This window comes from Mus caroli, chromosome 3 (genome assembly GCF_900094665.2).
Source record: "Mus caroli chromosome 3, CAROLI_EIJ_v1.1, whole genome shotgun sequence".
NCBI classification, from domain to species: domain Eukaryota; kingdom Metazoa; phylum Chordata; class Mammalia; order Rodentia; family Muridae; genus Mus; species Mus caroli.
Window position 1 is genome coordinate 128514044 of NC_034572.1, and position 27386 is coordinate 128541429.

General features: G+C 42.5%; 1 protein-coding gene across 2 annotated transcripts in view; it reads left to right on the forward strand.

Moving 5' to 3' along the window:
• Positions 1–24966, forward strand: part of Cenpe (centromere protein E) — a 62438-nt gene extending 37472 nt beyond the window's left edge. For both annotated transcript variants that reach the window (XM_021158316.1, XM_029475594.1), the window contains exons 33-46: positions 120–278; positions 435–716; positions 1550–1708; positions 2897–3157; positions 6973–7074; positions 7960–8178; positions 10679–10873; positions 11467–11670; positions 13007–13234; positions 15789–15901; positions 17530–17627; positions 20470–20650; positions 22200–22477; positions 24651–24966. In XM_021158316.1, the coding sequence (XP_021013975.1) occupies positions 120–278; positions 435–716; positions 1550–1708; positions 2897–3157; positions 6973–7074; positions 7960–8178; positions 10679–10873; positions 11467–11670; positions 13007–13234; positions 15789–15901; positions 17530–17627; positions 20470–20650; positions 22200–22477; positions 24651–24739 (2568 nt within the window). In that variant the 3' untranslated portion in view covers positions 24740–24966. The remainder of the gene's footprint in view (positions 1–119; positions 279–434; positions 717–1549; positions 1709–2896; positions 3158–6972; positions 7075–7959; positions 8179–10678; positions 10874–11466; positions 11671–13006; positions 13235–15788; positions 15902–17529; positions 17628–20469; positions 20651–22199; positions 22478–24650) is intronic.
• Positions 24967–27386: the final 2420 nt, after the last annotated feature.

Below are 27386 nucleotides of genomic sequence, written 5' to 3' on the forward strand. Positions count from 1 at the left end.
AAGAGAGTGGAGCCTTGGGTGGCCTTAGAGAGGAAGGATGATAGAACTTTCCTTCCTTTTGTTTACCTTTCTGTCTGAAATGTATTTCTATCAGTGTCTTCTTTCTTTCTCTAATTAAGGGTATGGAAAAAGAGGAAGCGCTAAGAGTTGCGCGTGTGCATCTGGAAGAGCACCAGGAAACTATCAACAAGCTCAGAAAGATGGTGTCTGACTACACAGATGAAATTTCACATACTCAAGGGGACCTAAAGCGCACAAATGCTGTTGTAGAAGCTCAGGTATTCTTTAACCTGAATAATTAATCTCCATGATGAAACGGGCTGTGCTCATGTCTAAATCTGACAGCTCACATGTGCTGATTCAGTTTTAAGACTGTTGTTTGTATTTTTTGTCCATTTGTCCAGCACTCTAACTTATTATATGATTATCTTAAGAACCAAGATCTCCAGGAAAAAGAATATCAACTTTCTCAAGTAAAAGCTGATCTCAGAGAAACCGTGGATCAAATGGAGCAACTGAAGAAGAAGCTCGAAGCCCAGAGTTCGACTCTAGAAAGCAGAGAAATAGAGAAGTTAGAATTGACTCAGCAACTTAACGAAAACCTTAAAAAAATAACACTTGTCACAAGGGAAAATGATAGCCTAAAAATTATGGATGAAGCCCTCAGGGAAGAGCGAGAGCAACTACGGAAAAGTCTTCAGCAAACAGAGGCAAGGGTAAGTCCCTGCTCTTCTCTGGCAGGCCTCTGAGTCTCCGCCCAGGAATAATAAGTCATTTAGATAGGCACTTTGATATTAAACTTTTTGAATTCAGCACTTTTTTATAGAATTTTATTCTAGATATATCTAGATTCTGTTGTTAGATATATATGCACATGAGTGTGTACATAAACATATGCACGAATAGACCCTAAAGTTGATGTTGAAAATAGGAAGTGGCCTAAATGTATCTTAGGAAGAAACTAGTAAATACAAGCAGTGCCAGAACAGAATATGTACAAAATATGTACAAAAATCACCTATCTCAGTATCGTGTTCTGCAACTCAGAAAAATATTACGCAGGAAGCAGTTTGGTGAGTAAATTATGTGCAGTGTGTTGGCTTCTTAAAGTAGGAGTCTGGGAAAATGGGAAGAAAAGGACTGAATTTAACAGTGAGGATTCCTAAGGTGTAAAAGCAGGCCCCATGATGGGCTTTATCAGGCAAAGCATTCGCTGCACAAGCCTGATGATCTGAGCTCAGTCTCAGGAACCTGTCTGTGGGCAGGAAGGAAGGAAGGAAGGAGGGCAGGTAGATACCATAGACTGTCCACTGACGTCAGTGGTGCTGGCGGGGCTGGTGGTGACTTTAGGTAAATATTTTGAAAGACAAGCAGACTGATAGTAACACTCAGTAGTATCTGCTTGCTTGTACAGTGGTCCTGAGTTCAATCCCCAGGTCCACAACAACAACACAAAAAGAACTTAAAAACAGGGTTATTTTTACTAAGGAAATATATCACTTAATTCTTAAAATGATTCTTAATGTTAAAATATGTCCCTTTTTTTAAGGATCTGGAAAATCAAGAGAAACTAAGAATTGCTCACATGAATCTAAAAGAGCACCAAGAAACTATTGACCGACTCATGGAGACGATGTCTAAGAAGACAGAGGAAATATCAAATATGAAAATGGAGTTAGAAAATGTAAACATGAAATTACAAGAAAAGGTATTGACTGGGCATCTCATTTGTTCATGCCTTAAAGCCTTTGGGGGCATAAAGGTTCAGCCACACTGAACAGTTGGACGGTGTTCACTGTAAGCCTGGTGTTTCTGCTCCTTGGGTGTGTACAGAAAAAGACAAAGAAAATTCTTCTAAACAGTCTACAAGAATATTCATAGCAGCTTCATTTGCAAATGTGGGAAAATACCAGCAGGTGAATGGATGGCTACGTTGTCATCTTAAGTTCAAAGAAAACAACTGATGAGGGAAGCTGCAGGTCAGAGTCGTTACCTTGAGGGAAGCACATACAGATGGTTGTGCGGTGAGAGAAAGGCTGTCCAGTTTACTCTGGGTTATAGTTTTATAGGGAGGGTGTGTGTGTGTGTGTGTGTGTGTGTGTGTGCGCGCACGCGCGTGGAATAACTGCGCTGGGCAGTACTGGCACACATCTTTAGTCCCAGCATTTGAGAGGCAGAGGCAGATGGATCTCTGAGGTCGAGGCCAGCCTGGTCTACAGAACAAGTTCCAGGACAGCCAGGGCTACACAGGGAAAGCCTGCCTAGGAAACAAAGAACAAACTGAGCTTTACATTAAGATTAGTGTACTTTTATGTGTTATACCTCAAAAGAGAACTGCTGCCTTTAGCAGAACATTGATATGAATGGTCACTGTCTCAGTCAGTTTAGAAACTTCTCTCTCCCACCTCTTGTGCATATAGTGAGAGTAAAGGCAGGTGTGACCACTCTCAGCAAAAAGGGTTCTTTATCTTTCCTTTAAAATAGTCCATGACCTGGTCTGGAGAGATGGCTCAGCAGCTAAGCGACCCAGTATCCACTTCAGGTGACTCAAAACCTGGCCCTCCAGCTCCAGACACTCCTTATAGTGAGCGCCTCACCTACACACACACAATGGAAAATGAATTAAGGTTTCTGAGCTGGAGACATGGCTCAGTAATCCTCTTTAGAGAATGCTGGTTTGATTCTTACAACCTGTGTGGCAGCTCACTTTGCCCTCCATTTCTGGAAGACTTCCATGGGTACATGTATCCATGCGGTATATAGACTAACAAGTAGGCCAAAATCCCTAAAATAAATCCATAAAATAAAGCAATAATAAAAAATTAAGTCTAAAAAAATCAAAACTCAAGGTTTCTTTTAAAAGAATCTGAAACCTAACATGATTTCATGTCTTCAGGTTCAAGAACTTAAGACAAGTGAGCGTCAACGTGCTAAGCTAAAAGCAGATGCCAGTGAAGCCAAGAAGGAGCTCAAGGAGCAGGGCTTAACTCTGAGTAAGATAGAGATGGAGAACTTAAATCTCGCTCAGAAGATTCACGAGAACCTTGAAGAAATGAAATCTGTAAGAAAAGAAAGAGATGATCTAAAGAAACTTGAGGAGACACTCAGAATGGAGAGAGACCAGCTCAAGGACAGCCTGAGAGGAGCCATGCTTACGGTGAGTGTGCTTCCTGTTTAGACACCACTCTTGAAGATGCAGGGTCCATTGGTGCGCTCTCGCGCTCGCTCTGTCTGTCTGTCTGTCTGTCTGTCTGTGTATCTGGTACCTGCACTGGCTAGAATCGGGTGTTGGATCTCTTGGAACTGGAAACAGCTAGCTCTCTCCTGCTGAGCCAGCATCTTTCCAGCTCAGCAGTGTCTCTGTGCATTCCGTATGTTTGGTTCAGCAGTGTCGCTTCCAAGATTTACCTTACCAGTGTATTCTCTGATTGGGCAAGAATAGAACCTTGTTGAGAGTAGAGTGATTTGTGGTGACCAAAATCTAGAAGCAAGACAAGCATCCAACTGTAGGGCATATGGGGTTCATCCATATGTTGGAATTCTAAGCCTAGCATTATTTATGTGGTACTGACCTTAAAAGACAGTGATAGAGAAAAACAAGTCCTAGAATTGAGTGGGTGCAGCCCCGAGAGGAAAGGTAGGGTCAGAGCTGGGACTCTGGGTCCTTTGGCCGTCTTGTACCCAGGCATGCTGTAGAGCTTGTTTCTGAGCGTGGATTTTTCTTCGAGTGTATTAAAAGTAATTACTCATTAAGAAGAGATAATGAAATACATATACGTGCTGAGGATTTTGGTATCAGAAGTGGTTGGTTTTAGAAAGGTTTTGGGTAGAGTAAAGCTCAAAAACTTGAATTTGAGAGAATTTCAGATTATGGATTTTTAACCAATAAAGTCAAGACTACAAACACTGTAAAATCTGAAACGCTGTGAGCATTTCAGATAAAGATACCTGGTATATGTATATATGTGTATGTATATACATACGTATGTACATATGTGTATGTATGTATATACACACAAACACACACAAACTACCCTTTCTTGAAAATCTTTGATCTATTTTATAATTATGTCAATCAAGATCCAAGAACTTCAGAAAGAAGAGCCTCAGCTTCTTAGAGGAAGATGTCAGTAAAGTTTATTTAAATAAGCATTTGAAGCAGTTTGAGGCCCGGAATTTGCAAATGCAAAGTGTTGGTGAAAAACAAGTTACATTTAATTAAGAAAGTTTACAAAAACCTTAAAGCAATAAGAAAACAGTGAGCTAAACAGGATAAAAGATAAAGGAGTCTCTCAAAATGGAAAAAGGATGCCGAGGAATCATAAACCTAACAGTAAGAGTAAGATCAGATCATCCTCTGCTTAGTAGCTGTAAGACTGGGCTCTTAAGGGTAATTACCAGTGCGTTATATATGTCTGGATTGGGGGGTTGTTGGTCTCCCCTCTTGTCTGCTACCCTCCTTTTCTTTTCTGGAAACTTCTGTTGATAGTAAAAAATTCTCACACACAAAAGAAACACAAAGGCCACAGTGTGTCCCGGAAAACTCTTTTCATTCCTAAGAAAAGATTTATTAGATACACTGTTTCCCTTCTAAGTTTCTGACAGCAAAGAGAAGCTAACATTATTTTAAGTGAAAAAGGATATTTCAAAGACTGCATTTGCCAAAGATTAAATGCCTCCATTTCCTCTATTAATAGACTTCTAGAAATCAACAGGCTTTCACTGCTGAAGTTAGAAAGAACAAAGCAAAGTAAACATGAAAAGGAAGGTTTTCTTTCACAATATTTCTTTCACAATAACCTCTTTTTCCCTTTGACTTAAGTTTTTATTGCATTATGATATAAAAAGTTAAATAATTTCAATTTATCTGAATTTGTTAACATTTAAAAACATATTTTGAGTAAATAGCCTTACATCACATTCTTCTTTCCCTTTTGTACCCCAACTTCTCCGGAGAGCCCTCTCCCCCTTCAAAACCTTCAATACCTTTCGTTTTTTATTCTTTAAATTTTATAAAACATTGTAACAATAAAAAAGTATTATAAAAGTTGTTTTGATATAAAACAAAAATCAATTGAACAGTCTTATGTAGATGTTTGTCTACAGCAATACTGGAAATACATGTTTTTCTCTAAATTTTAAATAACTCCAAATATATTAACTGTATATTTTAAAATAATATATCACTATTAGTTTTTTTAATAAACATAAATGAAAATAAATAACATAAGTCTTTTTGTTTTGTTTTTAATAGAGTTTAAAATCTTGGCTCTTACTGTAATACAAACACAAAATAAGAACAGTTTTTGGACATTGAGTTCATTATAATAAGGCTGTACTTGAATGTCCCTCATATCACCAAAGGATTTGACCTCCATAGTAGATAAGCTAAGAGTTGACAGTTCTGCTGCGCCAAGGAATGAATTGCAGTCACAATTTTTGGATGCAGATTTTCTGCTATGGTCAAAGCTATTTTACTTGAGTGATTGTCGTCATTCTCAGCCCGCAGGGAACAGGTTACATTCATTTAAGAAATGGTGTGTGTATTAAGATGGTCTATCCATGAAGTCATTCATCAACTGTTTCAAAGAACAGTGGTTCTGCTTGGAGGGTGGCACAGACATTAGGCGAGGGTAAGATTCTGGTTCATTGGCTGTGATGATTTTGAAAAGCATTCATCTCAGAAAAAGAGTAACTTATAAAGTCCTCTTCTTCAAAACTGATACAATAATTATAAGTATTAAGCAAAGCCTTCAGTCTCATGCTTTGCTGTTCTCTTACAAGCCACTTCCCAAATTAATTGTCTACATTTCTTTTGGCTGTATAAATAATTTTGGAATATGTAAGCTGTTCTGAAAACCATAGTATAGTGTAAGAACATCAAATAAACAATCCTACTAATAGAGAGGCTAAGATAGGAGAAGCATGATTTCAAGACCATTATGTGATACACAGCGAGGCCCTGTCATGTACAAACAAGCAGAAAGTGTATATGGATTGTACAATATTGGACCTATTTCTCCTATTACCAAATTAGACCACAGGATGACAGCTGACAAATTTCTAATTCCTCATATTTTTGAATTTCAATTGATTAGGATATGTTGGTAATATTAATTTTTATATTAAGAGATATTAAGGATAAGTGATTGTTACTTCCTCTTAATTTTCTTGTTAGAGGAAGGAATTTTCTTGTTTGTGTGGGTATTTTCTTTTGGGTTTGTTGAAAGATTGCTTTCTTGCTTCTTCTAGGGTGTAGTTTCACTCCTTGTGTTGGTGTTTTCCATCTATTATCCTTTGTAGGGCTGGATTTCATAATAATCTTTAAAAGTTTAATCCAGTCCTCTAAAAAGAAGAAAATTTAGACAAATAGGTATATAAAGTAAATCTATAGCTTTTTATTTTTCATGTTTGAAAGGTGAAGTAGAAAGCCTTGTGTGCAGTGTTGCCAGAAACCTTAGATGCTTGGGAGTCTAGTGCATGTGGGGGCTGTCTAAATGTACACACAGACTTAATTTATTTGTATCCAGCAGATAGTCTAGGTGCTACAGTGGCCAAGCTAAACAATGGTCAAGAATGAGGAGGGAGGTCTGTTCTGAACTTTTTAGTTATGCAGAAAAAATATGAATGAAATTTGAATTTTCCAGCCCAAGGTCCTGGGAAAAAATATAAAGTGCTTGGGTTTTCTAGTAAGTACAATTGATGACAATAATTCTAATGTCCATGTTTGTGAGAATATGAACCGGAATAATCAGCACAGCTTCTCTAGGAACCATGTGCTTCTCCTGTGTGTTCCTTCAGTGAGTTTGACTTGACAGTGATGCCACTCCCTTTGTTACTGTTATTACTGTGATCTAATACTGGTATTAGATCACAATGAAATATTTAATTCCTTTACGGAAACATGATGTAAAGTGTAAGCGTGTTTGATTGCTGTGAATGTAGTTATTGATATGTATTCCTTTGAACCAGGCCCACCAGAACCATGAAGAGACAATGAAATGTGGAAAGGGGTTACTGTGTGCTGGAGAATACTGTACAGGAAGACTTCGAGAAAAGTGCTTCAGGATAGAAGTAAGGGCCCTGCCGCAGCTTCATGACATTGTTGCTACTGTTCCAAAGGCATCCTGTGCAGCCCACGGTGAAATTAAAGGGAATAGTGAATAGATGGTAGCAAATGTTTCCCCAAACATTATAATGTTTATATAGCCTAGCACAAGTACATGTGCATGTACACATATGTATAAATGACACAGTGGCAGTTTGTGGTTTGGTTTTTAAGGCCTGTGTGGGAAAGTGATACTGAGCAAATCTCTAATTACACTGAAGGGCTCAGTTCACTCAAGGGAAGACAGCTGTGGACAGGACAGACTATGAGTACAAAGGTCCTGAGGCAGACTTCCCAGAGAGAAAGCTACTGAGATAGTGAAGGTATTGGCTGGGGAGCCACAAGAGGATTCACAGCTTGCTCTTGAGAGGAGGAGGTCCGCTGAAGAGTTTAACCTTGTGAGACACAATCTGACCTACATTTAGAAAGATCTAAGGATTGAAAGTTGAGTATAAGCTGAGAGCTCATTTGAAAGGTGGATTGTAATCCATGAGCAGAGACAGCAGAGCAGCAGCAGTCTGAGCAGCAGCAGCAGCAGCAGATCATAGAAGTGTATGGGACGGCTGCACCGCAGGGCCAGGGGCAGGGGCCGCTGAGGTACCGCAGGCTCTGCATTTTATAAACGCAAGCCAGCTCAGGCATGGGGTATGGTCCACAGTCAGTTTATTCAAAAGAGTAAAACAAGTGTTGGCTTTCTTTATTGGCCTCTGGTTAATTTTCACACTATTATACATTATTTCTAAAATCTAAAGATCACTGTTTCTTTTATCTTTTAAACACAAAGGTTTTAATTTCTTTTTTCCAATGTTACAATTCTAGCATTCATTACAATGAATTCTAATTTCCTTTAGAAACTCCTGAAAAGATACTCAGTTATGGCTAATGATTATGAGTGCTTGAATAAAGTCTCTCTTGACTTGGAGAGAGAAACTAAAACCCAAAAAGAGCTGTCAATTACTGTAAGAACAAAGCTCTCACTTCCGCACACACAAACCAAAGAGATTGAAAAGCTTCTGACTGCAAACCAGAGATGTTCCTTGGAGTTCCACAGAGTCCTCAAGAGACTTAAGGTACCAACTTTGTTTTTAATATTAGCCTCATATTGATGTAATTATAATTTCAGTTACACATTTCAATGTACTTTTAAGTCCTTTAGGAGTTACCATATACTATTTATATTAGGCACAAATTAAAGATTGTATAGGTGTGAAGATAGGAGTCATTCAACAAAACCTGAACTCTGCGCACGGGTGCCCAGAGCCCTGCCCGTGGGTGCTCAGAGTTCCGATGTAACGTGTGTCTATCCACCTCACATAGGGACTCCGTGACAGACCAAAATAAGAATTGCACTGAAGTCCGGCTCAGTAGGCCAGTGAGTTCACTGGGGTCACAGTGAACCAATTAGTTTCTGGGGTCGTGGCTTATGAGAGGTCACTTAGGCTGACTCAGAACAGCTGTATTGGCCAAAAGCTCATCCCAAAGGGGCGGTGACTCAGGAAACTGCGTCCCTGCATCCCTGCAGCCTGACTGGCCATCTTCTCCTCCTCCAGCGGCTGATTTCTGCTCTGGAACCCTGCAAGTGCTCCTTGGAAACCTTGTCATTTTCTAGGGCATGTAAGCTGAGACTGGAAGCCAGGCTCAGCAGTAAGGCTTGACGTTCACTGTGGAGATTATACAGAGCCAGTGGGTGTTTGTTTAAGTTGTTGCAGGAACCAAGTTGGGTTACCATCTTAATAAAACAACTTTGAGGGATTGACAGGAAAAAAAACAAACAATAAAGTGGTCCAGTGAGATACTGTATGACACAGACTGGAAGAGATCCCAGCAGCTGAGAAAGTAGGACCAAATGGTAGACAGTGGAGGGAAGAAAGAACTATGGGTGAAGTCCTGAGACGTGTGGCCAGGTTTGTGGTGACTCTTCTTAGAGAGAGTGACCAGGCAGGTGACGAATGGGCAGACATCAGTTTAGATTGAGGTGCATTGAAGTTGGAGTTTTCATGTTGTGCCACTCCAGAAGAAAGACAAAGAAAGCCTCTAGCTGGGCCTGAAGTTTGTCAGAAAAGGCAAGCATGCAGGTGTCAGACAGTGCAGCATGTGTAGAGTCATTCAGAAAGCCTCTAGAGGAATGGGAACACTAGGGTAAGAGGAAACTCGGACGTGTCCAGGACAGGCAGAGAAGAGCAAACACGAGGGCTGCTTTTGGAAACCCCTTGCAATGAGGTCAGGGGCCTGGAAATGATCCAGTCAGTACAAGCCTTCGGACCTGAGTTTGGATCCCCAGCACTCAGGTTAAAAGCCAGTTTGACAGGGCACACCTGTGATTTCAGAGCTGCAGAGAAGGTGACAGGGGGATCTGGGACCTCCTAACCAACTGAATTGATGAGCTCAGAGCACAGTGAGAAATCTGCCTCAACAAATAGGGTGGAAAGTGTCTGAGGAAGAGACCCAACATCAGCCTCAGTCCTTAACACAGACACAAACACACACACAAAGGATGGTGTAGCCTGGAGTGGCACACACCTCAGCTGGAATATGAGATGGAGGTAGCCCTCACTTTGGTGACGAAAATGGACTCATCAGTGGCCATAGTCAAAGCAGTTTACTTGGTACTTAGAGAAAAGGTCAAATCACAAAGTTGAGGGTTGGTTCTATAACTTGGAAAATTGTCCCCAATGTTCTGATAATCCTCTAATAGATCCTGACAGTCAGATACGCAAAATTTATGAGGACAAGGGAACATGATAACATTAAAATTATCATTACCTTCAAACCAGACCGCTAACTATGCTTGACAAGGAAATCCTGAAGCATGTGACATTTGGGGGCCAGTCAAACAAGAATGTTAGAATATTTTGAAAATCTAAAATGGGTTGGAGAGGTGGCTGAGCAACTAAGAGTATTTACTGTTTGTACAGAGAGCCCAGGTCAGCTCCTAACACCCTGGTCAAGGCAGCTTACCACCTGTAGCTGCAGCTCTCGGCTTCTGCTGCTTTCCTCAGCCTATGGACCCCTGAACTCAGATGACACCCGCACATAGCTTTATATAAAATGAAATAGGATAGCATTTTTACTAATCTCAAATGTGTGATGGTAGGATTGGCAGTTTAACCAAAATTTATATAATAAGGCTACAAAGATGGCTCAGTGGCTGAGATTCCTGGCTGCTCTTCTAGGAGACTTGAGGTTCGCGCTCAGCATGATACTGTGACTCATAGGCATCTGGAACTCCAGTTCTATGAGATCCAATGCTCTCTTCTGTCCCCCCATGGACACTATACACACATGTGGAATGCAAATACGCATATAAGCAAAACACCCTCACACATAATTAAAAATCTGAGATAATAGAAAAGGGAACTTACAGAAAGGACCGTGTTTCATTTGCAAACCACCAGATACGAGCTCTATCCAGTAGGAAGTCACTTGGGAAAGCAGCATCTGGTGGGGTTACTTCCCAGGGAGCGTCCTCCTTTACCATCTGTCATGCTGTAAGTCAGCAAGACCTCACCATCTCAGACACCGAGCTAGCTCCTAAATACAATGCTCACTTGATTTCTCTTTTTCCTCAAGTACGTGTTAAGCTCCATTGCGAGGATAAAGGAAGAGCAGCATGAGTCCATCAATAAGCGGGAACTGGCTTTTATTCAGGAAGTGGAAAAGCAGAATGAACTGCAGATTCAAATCCAGAGCCTTTCACAGACTTACCGTATTCCAGCCAGAGACTTACAGATCAAACTGAGCCAGGAGATGGACCTCCATATTGAGGTATGCTTTATTTTTAATGCATTTAATAAGGTTTTAAGCCTTTCATCAACAGCCTTTGTATGTGTTTAAAGTCTTTTTCATTCATCAGAAATCATTAGTGACTTGCAGAGTGACAGGTGGCCAAGAGATGGCTTGGACACTGTCAGACCTGCATAGACTTAGAAGACAGAGTTACCATCAGCCAGTGAGAATTTATACAATGTTAGGTTTCCTGGTGTGGCCTTACACTCATGATGGAAATGGGAGTCAGACTTCTTGCCCTGCATCAGCTCCACAAGGACTTTGTGGCTCTCGCATCAATGTAAAGTGGGCGTGCAGTTCCCAACCTGCATGTCAGGCCTGCCTGCCAAGGCCACAGCAAAACAGTGACCAGTGCCTGTTAAGTGGAATCCCTGTCATGTAGAGTATATCGCCAGTGTTCTCTTAGGCAAGCAATTGGAATCAAGTTTTAAATTAGAATTCATTTTCTTTAGTATCTTAATAGGTAGAGTCCAGTAGGTATTTCTCCCCCTTAGAATGTTTTTATAGTTTATATGTATCTGGGTAAAGTTTTTCCTAGTGCTTATATAATTTGGTGCCTATTTTTCACACAGGAAATGCTCAAAGATTTTTCAGAAAATGACTTCCTCACCATAAAAACTGAAGTCCAACAAGTATTAAGTAATAGGAAAGAAATAACTGAGTTTTTGGGAAAATGGCTAAATACTCTTTTTGATACAGAAAATCTTAAGAGCACCATCCAGAAGGAAAACAAAACCATTGGGCTCGTGAATAACTTCTATCACAGCAGAATCACTGTGAGTACGGCAGTCCAGTCCTGCTCTTTGAGGCTTTGATTTTTCTACTCGTTCCTAAGGGGTTAGACTAGCTTATATATATTTCTGTAGTTTGTGTGTAGGTGCTCTCTGAAAAGTTTTGGTTGTCCAAACTTTATTCTTTCATTGTATCATGCTTCTTCAAGATGATTAACCCAGTTTGTACTTGGGAGGGCAGCAGGCTGTTTGCTGAGGGAACACCGAATTCCCACTTGGGTGGTTTTGCGGCTGCTCATTGTCGTCTCCCTGTTCTCCTCTGTCTGTGAGGACTGCCATTGCCCCCTGGCCTCAGAGAAGCTGGGGCTTACATCTGTTCCAGGGTCCTGGCTTCAGGGGACCTGTGTGTCAGTAGCTTCCCTGTCACACGCTCTAATCCTACACTATACACCAAATGTGCCTACTGTTACTTTGTTTTTAGCATGCATGTGTCAGTAATTTTTTGGTTAGGTTTGTGGAAAAATTAGCCCAATAGTACAGAAAATTCTCATATAATCCCTCCCTACAGATAATCTTTCCTATTACCAAGATCCTGCACCAGAAAATTCCACACCTGACAGTCGGAGAATTTCTAGCTCATTCTTGGTGTTGATCCTGTCAGCTTCCTAAACTATTATGATGTCAGCCCATCACACAAGTGACATAAGCCAGCCTTCAGCGTAAAAGAGAACAATGACTTTGACTGTTATTATCTACACAGGAATAGATTTATAGACTAGTTAGCAAACTTCAGTAAATTGGAGCAAGAGAAATGGCGCACCTTTAGAGCACTACCTACTCCTCCAGAGGACCTGGGTTCAAGTCCCAGCGCCCACATGGTGCCTCACAGCTGTGTGTAACTCCAGTTCCAGGAGATCTTACAGCCTTTTGTGGCCTCCAAAGGCACCAGACACAAATATATTGCACAGACAGAGATGCAGGCAAAATACCCAAACCTATAAAAAGGGTTTAGACTCAGGAAATTACTTTCTCTGTGAGCTGAGGTTTGGAATGGAATGGGGACATAGAGAGTTGTTAGGTTTACTGTGTGTGCTCACCTCTTGATGACTTTAGCCTACTCAGTTCTTCAGTCCTTTCCCTGTATTCCTGTAACCGTAGCGAAGTGAAATAATCTTGCAGGTCAGTATAGATTCCCATCCTTCTTTTATTCATGGCAGTCTTAACATTTAACATGTTGAAAGAGAAATGTGCGTTCAGTGTCTTGAGCACTGTTTTAAGATGTTCTAAACAATAAATTTCAGCATGCACACTCTTAGAATTCATAATGTAATTTTAAAACATCAATTATTTTAAAGCTGTAGTGGTCTCTCACTGTTTTTAGGCCATGATAAATGAATCAACGGAGTTTGAGGAAAGAAGTGCTACCAGATCCAAAGAATTGGAACACTACCTGAAGTCACTGAAAGAAACAACTGAGCAACTGTCTGAAGTCTACCAGACACTGACTGCCTCCCAGTCTGTTGTGCATCTCCATCCTACCGTGCAGCCTTCCACACGGGACAGTGAGGGTCCTCAGGCTGCATCAGGAGCTGAACCACTGACCTCAAAGGTAGGAAACTTCCTGGTGGTGAGAGCGAATGCAGCCAAACCCTCACTAAGGGTGAGTGCGCTGTCGTCCATGTGTGTGCTGAGTTGGGTCAGCCCTGACTCCAGCAGTTACAGACACAACAGTTCATATTGACCTTTAATTTGATGGGTCCTACCTGAGACTTATAGTTGTGGAATTTCTTAAGATTAACAAATCTCTTTCATACAGAACATAACAGGGTATGTGGGCATCAATGACCCTGCTCTGAGTCAAGTGATTTTTCTGTGTCAATGACTAGCAGGCATGTTACAGCAACAATATGAAACAGCCAACAGGCATGGAACAAAATGCTACAGCTTTGCTGGCAGGGTAGGCCTCAACAGAAACAGGATTTTTCTATGTGGCCTTGGCTGTTCTGGAACTTTCCCTACAGACCTGGCCTTGAACTCAGAGACCCGCCTCTGAGTTACCATCACCCAGCAAAGTGGTTAATTTTATTGTACCAGAAAAAAGAATTTCAAAATAGAATAAGCAACACATGTCAGTTTGGACTTCCAGCCATGGGCATCAGGGATGTGTATGGTATTGCTTGCTATTCTGAAGAGGTGCATAAACTCTCCATAGTTTGACTTTTTAAAATTGTTACTGTGAATCCTATTTTTAAACTTGTAGTATCTAAAAATACTTATTTTAGAATTTACTCCCAAGGATATTAATTTTGTCCTCTGAATACAATGTCTAATAGAGCATTTTTAACTAAAAATGAAATGTAATTTGGACAAAATCTTGGTAAATTTCTTCTTGTAATATTACAAATTGTTCATGTCAGATGGCAGTGAACTTGCTCTCCCTGATGTGAGCTGGGAAGCAAACTCAGGTGTTCTCTAAGAGCAGATGTGTCTTACTTGGTGAGCCATCTCCCAGCCCCGTCCATAGTGAACTTCTAAGTCCAGTATGATGCATATCAAAAGCACAGGAGACTGTGTTTCTAGTATAAGAGCAGTTAACAGAATCCACTTAGTCGGCAGGGGGAAGCAAGTCATCTTAACCAGGACTTTCTAGTTCAGTCTTTCTGATTCATTAGTAAGAACACCTGGCACCTAGCAGGTTTTTGGGGTTTTGGTTTTTGTTTTTGTTTTCCAAGTGTCCCTTTGAGCACAGGTGACATGGTGACAGGTGACATGGTGACAGGTGACATGGTGCCTGTGCCCAGTTCTTCCTGTCACTCATTTCTAGATCAGCTTTTCTAGTTCTGAGTCCCCCGAGAATTACTAGGACAGTGTTTTATGTGAGTTCTTTCTTTGTATCATAGACAAAGAATACCTGCATAAGTTCTACACTGTCAGCCTATGTTGAAATTTTCTTGTTGGTTTATTTGAACTTTTAAAACAGTATGTAGACAAACAGATCAGAGGGAGAACTGAGAGCCTAGAGACAGGCACTCAAAGGCAGCCCTGGGATCTTTTTAAAAGGACAAAGGTACCTCACTGGGGAAAAGAGAAGTCATTAAATATTGAGGCCAGCCACCTGGACACGCACCAGCATTCATGATGGGAGTAACAAGGCCCATGTGTTGTTCAGGAGGCTGAGGTGGAGGGTGGCACGGTTTCTCCAGCCTAGGACCTGTCTGACCCACTTAGTAAGAGACAAGATACATCTCTTAAGATAAACATAAATGTAAACCAGAACGAAGAAGACAACACAGGAGAAGCGTGTGTCCCATTAGGTAGGCAATGGCTTTTTACAGACAAACCAAAAGTGCAGCCACAGGATTAAACAGACATAGACTCCTACTGCTCAGTTCTGCTCTCCAGAGACCCTGGCCAGAAGAATAATGTAAACAGACAGGGAGAAAATATATAAAATATCTTTATCTGATAAGACCCTTAAATACAATACACAAAAAGAACTTCTAGAATATCATAGGAAGGATATTAAGCAATCTGATATGAAATGGGAAGATTAGAAGGAACTCCACTCAAAACAAGATACATCCAGAGTGCATCCTCGTATCTTGTTTTGAGTGGACTGTGCACTATTCCTGCATTGTTATGTAATGATAGCGCTAAGGACGTAGCACAGTTGGGATGTGTGCTTGCCTGCCATGCTGGAAGCTCAAAGTAGGCCTGGAATCCCAGCAGATGGGAGGTTGGATGGGGGTCAGGAGTCATGTGCTTGTCCAGTGCTGGAGTTATCGACAGTTGTGGGTAGTCATGTGGGTGCTGGAAGTTAAAGCCATGGAGGCCATAAGAGCAGCCAGTGCTTGCTCAGAACCACTGAGCCTTGTGCAAGCCCTCATTTGATTTCTTTCAGCCTTTCTGTTTCATTTGGTAAAGCGCATCACATTTTTCATTGAGAAGAGTGTTTTCTTAAAGAAAAATATTAGTTTATAGCTTTAGATATACTTCATATCAAGTATTGGGATATTACTCAATTAAAGTTAGTGCCTTTCTTAGCTTTCACGCCTCGGGAGTTGTAAGCAGGTTTCCGACACTCCTGCTACGGTGTGGCGACCAAACAATTGGCAAAATTGAAACTAATCACTGTTTTTCCTTTCCTTTTTTTTCTATGAAAGAACAAAATTGCTTTAGGAGCTGTGCCCTATAAAGATGAAATTGAGGATCTCAAAATGCAGCTGGTGAAGAGTGACCTAGAGAAGAAGGCGACCGCCAAGGAATTCGATAAGAAGTACGCCTGTCCTCGCTCTCTTAGCATGGCTTCAGTCACACAACATTCCTCTATTCTCTTAGCATGGCTTCAGTCACACAACATTCCTCTATTCTCTTAGCATGGCTTCAGTCACAGAACATTCCTCTATTCTCTTAGCATGGCTTCAGTCACACAACATTCCTCTATTCTCTTAGCATGGCTTCAGTCACAGAACATTCCTCTACAGACTACACAGACATCTCTGAAGTAGTTTATCTTTCAGAAAGTAATTTATTAAAATATTTAATTTTTAAAAAATATGTAAGCACCCACAGGTTTTAAGCTCATTAAATTGAGATTCCATATGCAACATTAAAAAGTCAGCCCAGCCGCAGCTATGGCAAAGCTTCTGGCAGGCTGCGAGCCTAGCATGGACCAGGCCCTGCTCCATCCCCAGCAGTGAGAACGTTGAGCCTGACTCTCAGCATTTGCAGGGTGCCTTTGACTGCTTCTTCCTCAGTGACACATGAAGACAACTTAAAAGTGGACTGTGACCTTCAGAGTGACTGCTGAGAGCCTTTGCTTTGCTGTGCGTGAACGTGGGCGTGGGGTGAAGACTGCTTGGTTATGCTGGTTCCCTTCCCCTCCGGTTGGGTTTTGTGTAGCGATTATTTTCTTTGGGTACTTGGGATCCCTCAGCATATCCACTTCTTATCACTTACCTGTGTGTGCTGTTACACATTAGAGTACACCAAAAGTTGTGTCTGTGTGGAGCACAGTGAGACGACCATTGGACAGTCAGAAGGACTGAATTCCAAGTCTGCCCATCACCGTAAACAGATGTTAGTCTCATCCAGTCCTGGCATTTAAACAAAAGTAGGCCTAGTGTAAGAAGAGACGGTCCCAGGATGTAGCCCAGCTCTGTAGAAGTTCTTCCTCCTCAGGAATGTCAGTTAACTCTGCCTGGGAAATAGAAATGCAAGCAGGCAGTGTCCCCTGTGAAGTCAGTCAGCACTTGTTTTCATAGTTGCTGGGTTTTGAGACAGGGTTTCTCTGGGTAGCCCTAGCTGTCCTGAAGAGTGCTTTGTAGACCAGGTTGACCTCAGGTTCAGAGATCTGCCTCCATAGAGGGACTACAGGCATGTCACAACCATTGGCACCACTTTCATAGCTTTTAAGAACAGTATAATTTCTGAGGGAGCTAATTAATGCTTGCATTGCCGACTGACAATTCATAAAGTATCTCTTCCGCCTGGTAAGCAGTGTCAAGTCTGAGCTTTGACTCTGCCATAAATCAGCGCTGCAGTAAGGATTTGCTGGCCTGACATTATGGAAATTAAGGGTTTGGTTTGGTTTTCTTTGTTTTTGTTTTGTTTCTTTTCATTCTCTGGTGGGTTTTTTGTTTATATTGCCCTGTGGTAATAGTTTATAGTGTCTCCAAAAATAATTTTGTTCAGCTATAATAACATAGCCTATTATGTTTCCACAAGTTTTAAATGAATTAGTCTCTCAGTAATAAAGCTGGGCTGTTCCTACAGCTGAACCGAATATGGCTGTTATGTCAGTGTGACTGACATCCAGTTAGAAAGTTCTGCAACATTTCTAGTTACTCTCCCATGTAAAATCACTTGAATAGTTACACATTTTTATTATTTTATTCTTGTTAGAATTCTCTCTCTAAAAGCCACTGTTGAACATCAAGAAGAAATGATAAGGCTACTGAGAGAAAATCTTAGAGGACATCAACAGGCCCAGGATACCTCAAGTAAGTGGAAGAGTACAGACAAATGATGCTGATGCTGGTGATGGTGCTGATGGTGGTGGTGATGGTGCTGATGGTGGTGATGGTGGTGGTGATGGTGGTGGTGATGGTGGTGGTGATGGTGGTGGTGATGGTGCATACCAACTGCAGTTTCCCCTCCCTCCACTCCTAGTTCACCCCACCAACAACAACCCCTCTCCCCCAGATCTTCTCCTCCATTTTCCTTCAGGAAAATACAAGCTTCCCAGGGCTATCAACCATAACAAGATACAATAAGACTAGGCACAATTCCTCATAACAAGGCTGGATGAAGCAGCCCAATAGGAAGAAGAAAGGTCTGACTGGCGTAGTGCGGAATATCAAAGTTTCAATTTGCATTTCTCTGATAGCTAAGAATTTGAATATTTCTTTTAAGTCAGTAATTCTCACCCTATGGGTCATGACCCAACAAGGGTCACATCAGATAGTCTGCATATCAGATACTTTAATTATGAGTCATAACAGTAGCAAAATAACAGCTATGAGGTAGCAACGAAATCATTTTATGGTTCTCACCACATGAGGAACTGTATTAAAGGGCGGCGGCGTTAAGAAGGCTGAGCGCCACTGCTTTAAGTGTTTCTTGGTCTCTAGGGTTTCACACTTCTGAGACCTCTGTTTAGTGTGTGACTTCCACTCCTCCTTCATTTTAAATGTGCATTTGTGTTTTGCCTGTATGTATTCTAGTATGAGGGTATCGGCTCCCCAGGAACTGGAGACACGGGCAGTTGTGATCTGCCCTATGGGTGTGGGAATTGAACCCAGGTCCTCTGGAAGAGCAGCCAGTGCTCTTAACTGCTGAGCTATCTCTCTAGTCCCCTGTATCACATTTTTAAGTTATTTATTTTCTTGATCAGTTGGGTGTTTTTTTTTGGGGGGGGGGTCTTTTATATTCTAGATACTGTCCATCAGATGTATAGTTGGTATAATTATATTTTTTTCCAGTTATAAGTTGATGGTGTTCTTTGCTGTTTTTAGCAAAGACTTTTCGCTTGCTAAGGTCCCAGTTATTGTTGGTCTTCATACCTTTGCTATCGGGGTCCTCTCCAGAAGGTCTTTTTGGATGCCAGCCTATTCCCTCCTTTCTCTTAGATCACATTCAGGGTGTCTGGCCTTCGGGGAGGTCCTTGATCCATCTGAGTTTGCTTTGTGCAGGGTGACAGGGAGAGATCTGTTTTTACTCTTCTACATGGAGCCCCTCAGTTTGGCCAGAACCATTTGTTGAAGAGGTTCTCTTTTTCCAGTATGTAGTTTTGTTTATCAAGTATCAGGTGTCCATAGGTTTGGGGACTTACATCTGGGTCTTCAGTTCAATTCATCGTGTCTGATTTTATTCCGATACCATACCATTTTTATTACTATATATAGCTCTATGCTATAATTTTTAATTTGGGATGGTAATAACTCCAGTTCTTTTATTATTCATGATTGTTTTAGGTACATTGTGTGTGTGTGTGTGTGTGTGTGTGTGTGTGTGTGTGTGTTTCCATATACATTTAAGACTTTTTTTTCAATTTCAGTGAAGAATTGTGTTGGAATTTTGATGGAGATTGCTTTTGGTAGGATGGCCTTTTTCAAAATATTAATCCTACCAATCCATGAACATGGGAGATTTTTCCATCTTCTGATGTCATCTTCAATTTCTTTAATATCTTAAAATGTTATTGTACAAGTCTTTTATTTGCTTGCTTAGAGTTAGTCCAAGATATTTGTTTTTAGGAAGCCTACTGACTTTTGAATGCTGACTTTTGTATCCTACTACTTTGCTGAAAGTGATCATCATCTATAGGCGTTTTCTAGTGAATATTAAAGTCTTTTATGTATAAAATCATGTCATCCGCAAATAAGGATGCTTTCACTTTTTCCTTGCCTATTCATATCCCCTTGATCTCCTTCAGTTGTCTTATTTTCTTAGTAAGACTTGGACCACTATATTAAACTGGAGGGGAGAGGATGAACATTCTTGTCTTGTTCCTGATCTCAGTAATAGTACCCAGGGTTTTCTCTATTTATCACGACTATGATGAGGGCTTGCTGTAGACTTTTATACTAGGATATATCCCTCCTGTTCACGTCTTTATCATGAATAAAGGTTGGGTTTTGTCAAGGCCCTTTTCTGTATTTAATGAGATGTTCATCTCTCATCCACTGGGGTATGAGAACAGTTGTGGTTTTCAGAGATGCCTGGCCTGTATTGTACCTGAATGCTAAAATTGCATATCACTAATCTCCTTACATATGTTCTGTCTCTAATGACCTGCTAGTGACCTAATGGGTAATTGAAATAAATGACAGTTCCATTTTCACAGTTTTATGCACAGTGCGATCATGTTTTAATGTCATTTGGAGGTATGTTTAGTTAGCATGTAGCTGTTGGGCAATCTCAGGGTACCAAGTGACTTGGGGGCAGTCTCTGTGTAACCTGCAGTAAGGTAGCAGCTGACAAGCCCCACGGTGATCAGAGCATAGATCAACACATAATGGCTCTGATTATAAACGGCTAAATAATAATAATAATAATAAATGGAGGAAATGAGGGGGGGGAATCACAGGAGATGTTCAGGAAATGGGTTTCATAGAGGCCTCTTACAATTTTTAATATTTCTATTATTTTGAACACGAGCTATTTAAGGTTATCTGCCTGACTGGACATGGTGACATATGCCTGTATCCACACTCCAGAGGCCTCTGCAGGGGATCAGTACCAGATCAGAGTCAGCCTGGGCAACACAGAAGACACCCTGTCGATTCTGTTTTATTTACAAAAGAAATCATATCAACCTGTATGTATGTTTGCCTCCTACAGTGATATCAGAACAAGACTCTCCGCTTCTGAGTAAACCTCTAACCTGTGGAGGTGGCAGTGGAATTGTACAAAGCACAAAAGCTCTTATTTTGAAAAGTGAATATAAAAGGATGGGAAGTGAGATTTCTAAGTTAAAGCAGCAAAATGAGCAGCTAAGAAAGCAAAATAATCAACTATTAAGGTAAGTTCTAAACCCAGGTGTGCTGGGTCACCCCGTTAACCCCAGCACTCCAGAGGCAGAGGCAGAGGCAGAGGCAGGCAGATCTCTCAGTTCATGGACAGCCAGAGATACCTAATAGAGAGAACTTGTCTCAAAAAAAAAACCTGAGCAGACGAAAAAGGAAAGTTCTGACTGCATGATGGATCCTGTGTTTATGGTACTTCATATGTTGTAGTGATTTGTATATATTTTCTGCAGTTGTCACCCTTTTACTAACTTTGGGAAAGGAGATTTGTAACGAGTATGAAGTGTGTGCTTGTTTATATTAGAAGACGTGGGGATTTGGTGCTCCGTTTCACATTTGCAGTCAGTCATTAGCTGCAAACTTGTGCGTGGGGGGCGAGGTCTGCTCACTTTCCCAGCTTGTTTTGAGACTGACTGAGGGACTGAGCCTGCAGCTCTCTGGATCAGCAGACCTGGGGAGCCAGCAAACTCCAGGGAGACTCCTGCCCCCAGCTCCGCAGCCCTGAGGGACAGGCATGGACTGTGCACCCGTAGCGTTGTGTTTACGTGGGTTCTAGGGATCAAACTGGACCATCTCCCAGCTGCTCTGAACTGTCTTTAACCAGGCCAAGTACTAGGGAATGAACGCTGGGCAGAGAGCTGCCCCAGGCCTATAGAGAGGCAGAGAAGCTGCCCCCGACCCCGAGTCCCACTGGACCTGTTGACAGACAGACGGCTTAGAGCACCATCATTTGGCCCCTCCCACCACGGAAGTGTACAGCTTTTGTACCAAACACTATGTGAACAGAACGGTGGGAAAAAATTACTCATCGAGGGTAAAGAGCTCGCAGGATAGCTCCATGGCAGTGCGGACCTAGTGTGGACTAGGCCCTGGATCCATCCCCCCCAGCACTGCAGAGATAAGTAACTGAGTCCACACCCCCGAGTAACCGTTCCCATAGAGCAACATAAGCAAAAGCAAAGGCCAGACAGTGGAGGGGAGAGCTGTAGGCGCAGACTCGGGAGCAAAGAGGAAAGTCGAGAGGCTGAGGCTGTCAGAGCTCTGTTGAGACCCTGGCCCACCAAAACATAGTATGGGTGTCCTAAGAAGTTACATTTTAAAGAGGAATCTGATCATGTCTAGAGAGATTCAGAGAGGTGGCGAAACAGCGACCAAAAAAATGTGAAGAGAAATTAGGAAAGGCGAAAATATACTTCTGTAAAGGTTTAATAAACATTCTATAAATCTGATTTATCCAATTATTACAGTAGTGCATAAACTGCTCTGGGTGTCGTGGATTCATTAAATATGATGTCTAACTTTGAATGTTTTCAAAACTCCATAATCAAAAATTTTTAGTTTAATTCAATTGATGTAGCTCCTCTTCTGAACCATGCAAGTGGTCCAAACAGAAGGGTTAACGGTGAAATTAAAATACAAATGTAATAAAATGGTAAATTTCATGTTAAGTATTTCAGCAGGCTAGGGTTCTTTTTAAATTTTTCTCCATGCCCACATTGAAGAATTGAGTTGTCTGATCTAACTCTCTTTCTGCTTCCATTCAAGTGATAACTCTCAACTCTCCAATGAGGTTAAAACCTGGGAGGAAAGAACTCTTAAAAGAGACAGTTACAGAGAAACAACTTGTGAGAAGTCTCCGAAGTCTCCTGGGACAGATTCTAAAAGGAGACAGAACACAACTTCTCAGTGCAGGGCACGAAATCTCCAGGATCCTGTGCCAAAAGATTCCCCAAAATCATGGTTTTTTGATAACCGGTCAAAGTCTCTTCCAGCACCTCACCCGGTCCGCTATTTTGACAACTCCAGTTTAGGGCTGTGCCCAGGTAGGTAGCTGCTCAGGTTGTGGGTGTCACTGGGAATAAGAGATGAATGCTGTGTGTTTGCTTCATCTGCTCAGCTGTGAGAACTCACGGTCCTGTTGTCGCGGTGCGGTTACTTCACAGTTACATGATGTGCACCCGATTCCATTTCATTGTGTTGCCCAGCCTCTGCAGGTATCTCAGTCCTCCACCTGCTGTCAGGGGAGGAAGTCATTTACACACTTACAGAAGCACACACCTGACTCTTCACCCACTCAAGTCTGCGCTCAGCTCAAAGCTTCTCAAAGACAACTATATGTCCTGTGACATATTTTTGAAGTCCTTCCTTTATCTGTGAGAGAGTCATTCCCAGACCTCCAGGGAACTAAAAATCCTGGAGGGCATAAAGTCCTATGCACTATTTTTTCCTGTGCATACAAACTATAGTTACATTTCCCCTATTTACTTACAACATTAGCTTGTTCAGATTGCCAGCGTCACTAGTGGTATATTATGGGTTACTAAGTGAATCAGAGTTCGTTGGATGCAAGCTCTACCCCAGGACTGCAACCATATACTACTCCCATTCTACAGTTGATTACCAAACAATGTAGTATTTTTAAAAACTAGTTCAAAACTTGAGAGGCAGCAAGCACTTGCTACTCTTGCAAGAAGACCAGGGTTGGCCGGGCGTGGTGGCACACGCCTTTAATCCCAGCACTCGGGAGGCAGGGGCAGGCGGATTCGAGGCCAGCTTGGTCTACAGAGTGAGTTCCATGACAGCCAGGGCTACACAGAGAAACCCTGTCTCAGAAAAACAAAGATGGCAATGACGGCCAGGGTTACATCCCTAGCCCCACATGGCAGCTCACTGCTGTGTAACTGTGATTCCAGAGGGTCTTCTGGCTCCTGAGGGCACCCTGTGTGAGTGGTGCACATGCATACATGCAGGCACACACCTGGCAAACAAAGCCTATGTATGGCCCACCTCCTCCTCTTTAACCCTTGCTGCTAGCAGTACATATGAAGAGAAAGCCAGCTCTTTCACTGTTGCCTGCATGTGCGCTTCCAGGCTGACCACATGGCGCTTTAGTCAGGAAGCTCAGCCCTGTAGAAGGAAGATTCATCCTCATACACTCACTCACTCACTCACACACACACACTCACTCACACACACACTCTCTCTCTCTCTCTCTCTCTCTCTCTCTCTCTCTCTCTCTCTCTCTCTCTCTCTCTCTGCCAGTATTAATTGCTTGTAGCCTCCTTCCCTCCTCAATGGGGTGCTGTGAGATTTCTCCCATCTAGTTACTATTACTGTGATTGTTTAAGAAGCCATGTTGAGATTTGATGGGTATAGTGTTCCTATCATAGCTAGAAGCCACCGTCTCACAGCAGACTCCCTGGCCCTCTGGCTCTTACAGTCTTTCCAACCCTCTTCTGCCTGGGCCTTGGGAGTAGGAGTTACACTCCAGATGTATCAATTGAGTCTGTATCCCACCGTCCATTGTCTGCATTTTGCCTAGCTGTGACATTCTATAATGGCGTCCTCTAACGTGCTGGGGGGAAAACTTTCTTTGAGGAGGAGTGAGACCTACCCTTACCATGGGGCCAAAAGTGAGTGTTTAGAATAGTTAGCATCACTGGTTTAAGAAAGTGGTGGTAGTCGGTTCTCCTGGGGTCTGTGATCTCTCCAGCTGTGAATAGCTACTTAGGCTTCCAGTTCAGGAATGAGCTATTTCATGTTAACAGCTGTCTAACTGGAGTCAAGGCCTGCTATTAGCCCCAAGGTAAAAGTGCCACACTTTAGCCACTGTGGCTATATTGCAGATGCAGTCACTGGTCCGTAGGCTTCGCAGCTAGTTAGAACCCCAATGTGTCGCTCCCATCCTCTCCCTTGGCAGCGTGCCAGGCAGCTGCTGATGCTGTGTGAGCCACTCCTGCCAGGAGGCCAACACACTGTGCTTCCAACATGCAACAAAGGGAAATCAGATGAGGTTCATAGTCAATGCACATTAAACCTCAAGTTAACTGACTACGTATACCTAGTCCTTAGCTTTATGCACAGTATCCTTTCCTAACACTGACAGAGTGGGGCCTCCAGTTCTGATGGGGAAGTGGACTCGCTGCGTCCTCACGACCTTGCTCCCGTGTGTGTTTGAGTTAGGATTGATTTGCTTTCTATTTTCTTTCTCAAAAGAAACAGATGACGTAGAGAATGTGGAGCCTAAGACAGACCTCTGCCACGCCTCCTTGGAAAAAGATGTGTCCCAGTGCAAAGCGCAGTAGATGGATGCCCCCGTCAGTCAGAGCAGAGCGCCCTTGGATGGCTTTCCTCGTGTGTCCACACTGACAAAGATGATGCAATCCAACTTAGTTTCAGTCTGATTTCCACTTTAGAAGATGGAGGAACAAGAAACGGATTGATTGCAGTGACTTAGGATGCTGGTGGCAGTTCCTTCTGCTTGCATCCGTGACGTTCCAGACGCTGAACTGTTAATTATTTATTTTTATACATTGCGAAGAATAAAGGTCTTGAAGGAAATTTTTAGTCTTTCCAGATGGGTATAACATGTATACATTTCATTAAAGTTACTTTATATATGACTTAAAAAATTCTGGAACATAGCACATAAGATAAGCCTTGTTGTGTGACAAAACTTTTCCTGGGAAGACAAAACACACATGTCTGCTCAGCCCATACAGGGAGCCCATGGCAGACTAAGTACAAATGACACCCGTGACTTCCCAGCCACAAGGTTGGTTCTGGCTTACAGTGTCAGGCATGGTAGACAAGCCACTGGTACATAAGCAGGTCCATCCTGCTGCTATGGTGTTATTCTTTTTATATATATATATTTTTTTTTTTAATTAGGTATTTTCCTCATTTACATTTCCAATGCTATCCCAAAAGTCCCCCATACCCTCCACCCACTCCCCTACCCNCCCNCTCCNCNNNCCNCCCACTCCCCTACCCACCCACTCCCACTTTTTGGCCCTGGCGTTCCCCTGTACTGGTGCATATAAAGTTTGCNAGTCCAATGGGCCTCTCTTTCCATTGATGGCCGACTAGGCTATCTTTTGATACATATGCAGCTAGAGTCAAGAGCTCTGGGGTACTGGTTAGTTCATAATGTTGTTCTACTTATAGGGTTGCAGATCCCTTTAGCTCCTTGAGTATTTTCTCTAGCTCCTCCATTGGGGGCCCTGTGATCCANCCAATAGCTGACTGTGAGCATCCACNTCTGTGTTTGCTAGGCCCCGGCATAGTCNCNCAAGAGACAGCTCTATCTGTGTCCTTTCAGCAAAATCTTGCTAGTGTATGCAATGGTGTCAGCGTTTGGAAGCTGATTATGGGATGGATCCCCGGATATGGCAGTCTCTAGATGGTCCATCCTTTCGTCACAGCTCCAAACTTCGTCTCTGTAACACCTTCCATGGGTGTTTTGTTCCCAATTCTAAGAAGGGGCAAAGTGTCCACACTTTGGTCTTCGTTCTTCTTGAGTTTCATGACACACAGAATCCATAGAACGTTGGTGTCTCACCACCAACCCATACAGCCAGCAGGGTGGGACTTCCCAGTTCTCCAGTACAGTCTCAGCTTAGTTTCCCCATGTCCGGCAGTCACAGCAGGCACATGCAGTGACTAACAGATCCGTTGTGACATACAAGGAAAGCAGTAGCCTTTATGACTGGTGGGACCTGGAGGGCTTCTCTGGCCAGCAATTCACAGGGAGGTCACCCACCCCAGGCACTGCGATTTTCACTCAATAACCTTAGGACTTCTGGGATATTGTTTTCCACCCATCAGAGAACTGTTTGGATTTTCTTTTTCTCTAGATTAACCCAGTTGCAGCAGGGTCGTCGGGTAGATCACACTTGGGATTGCCATTGTACCTAGTAGTCTCTGGTGGCTTTCTGAATTTGAGAAATACTCAGGTTAGCATTATGTCATCTGTGTAATGACACCCTTTTCTAGGCGATGGCAGCATCCCAAACCTTTGTCCCATAATGGTACAAAGGTGGAGTTACAAAGCTGACTTTGGTGAAGCACTCTGAAAGTCTGTGGTCATCTGTTATCAGCAAGTGTCAGGGGAGCCCAGAAGGTCACAAGTAAGAAGATACTAAAAACAGCATGGATGCCCCATCGCTAGCATTGCGCTAGCATGGTGTCTTCTGTGAACTGCTCGGGATTTAAAGCAGCAGTTCACAGCCCTCCTAATTAATTCTGTGACCCTTTGATACAGTTCCTCACACTGTAGGGACCCCCAACCATAATCTGTGGCTACTTCATAACTGACTTTGCTGCTGTTATGAATCGTAATGCAAATATCTGGTACCCCGGGGAATCTGATGGGTGACCCCCAGGTTGAGAACAGTGCTAAAGCCTTCCAGAAGCCCCTTAGCACACAGTTGCCTTTGTATCTGTTTTTACCTTAGGAATTACACGAATTTTGCCACATTCGCCTTTAAAGAACCCAGACAGACCTCTTCTTTACCATGTTCCTATCTCCTCCAAGTTGCTCCCTCCCTTCACAAATGCTTCACATGAGATCTAAGATACTAAGATCTGCCAAGGCCTTTCCTGCTTTACAAAGATCTTGCCCCACCAAAGGCCTCAGCCTTTTCCTTAACTCCTCTGTGAACTCTGCGCCCCTGGGGTTCAAACACAGCTTCCCTCATTCCTAACCCCTTCACTCATGTCCACTTCTCTATGAACCTCTGGCCCCTATGTGTGATGACATCTGATGGGGATAACCAAGTGTCCTAATGGCTCTGCCATCAGGGACTGATTCCCCTCATACTGTTGCAGTTTATTTAGCCTTTGCCTTAAAGAAAAATAGCTACATTACTCAGTATTTCTTCCTCCACAGCAGTCAGGTGGATCCCAAGCGCCCCCTTGACCCACAACCTCACAAGCCAAGCCGTGCTGCAA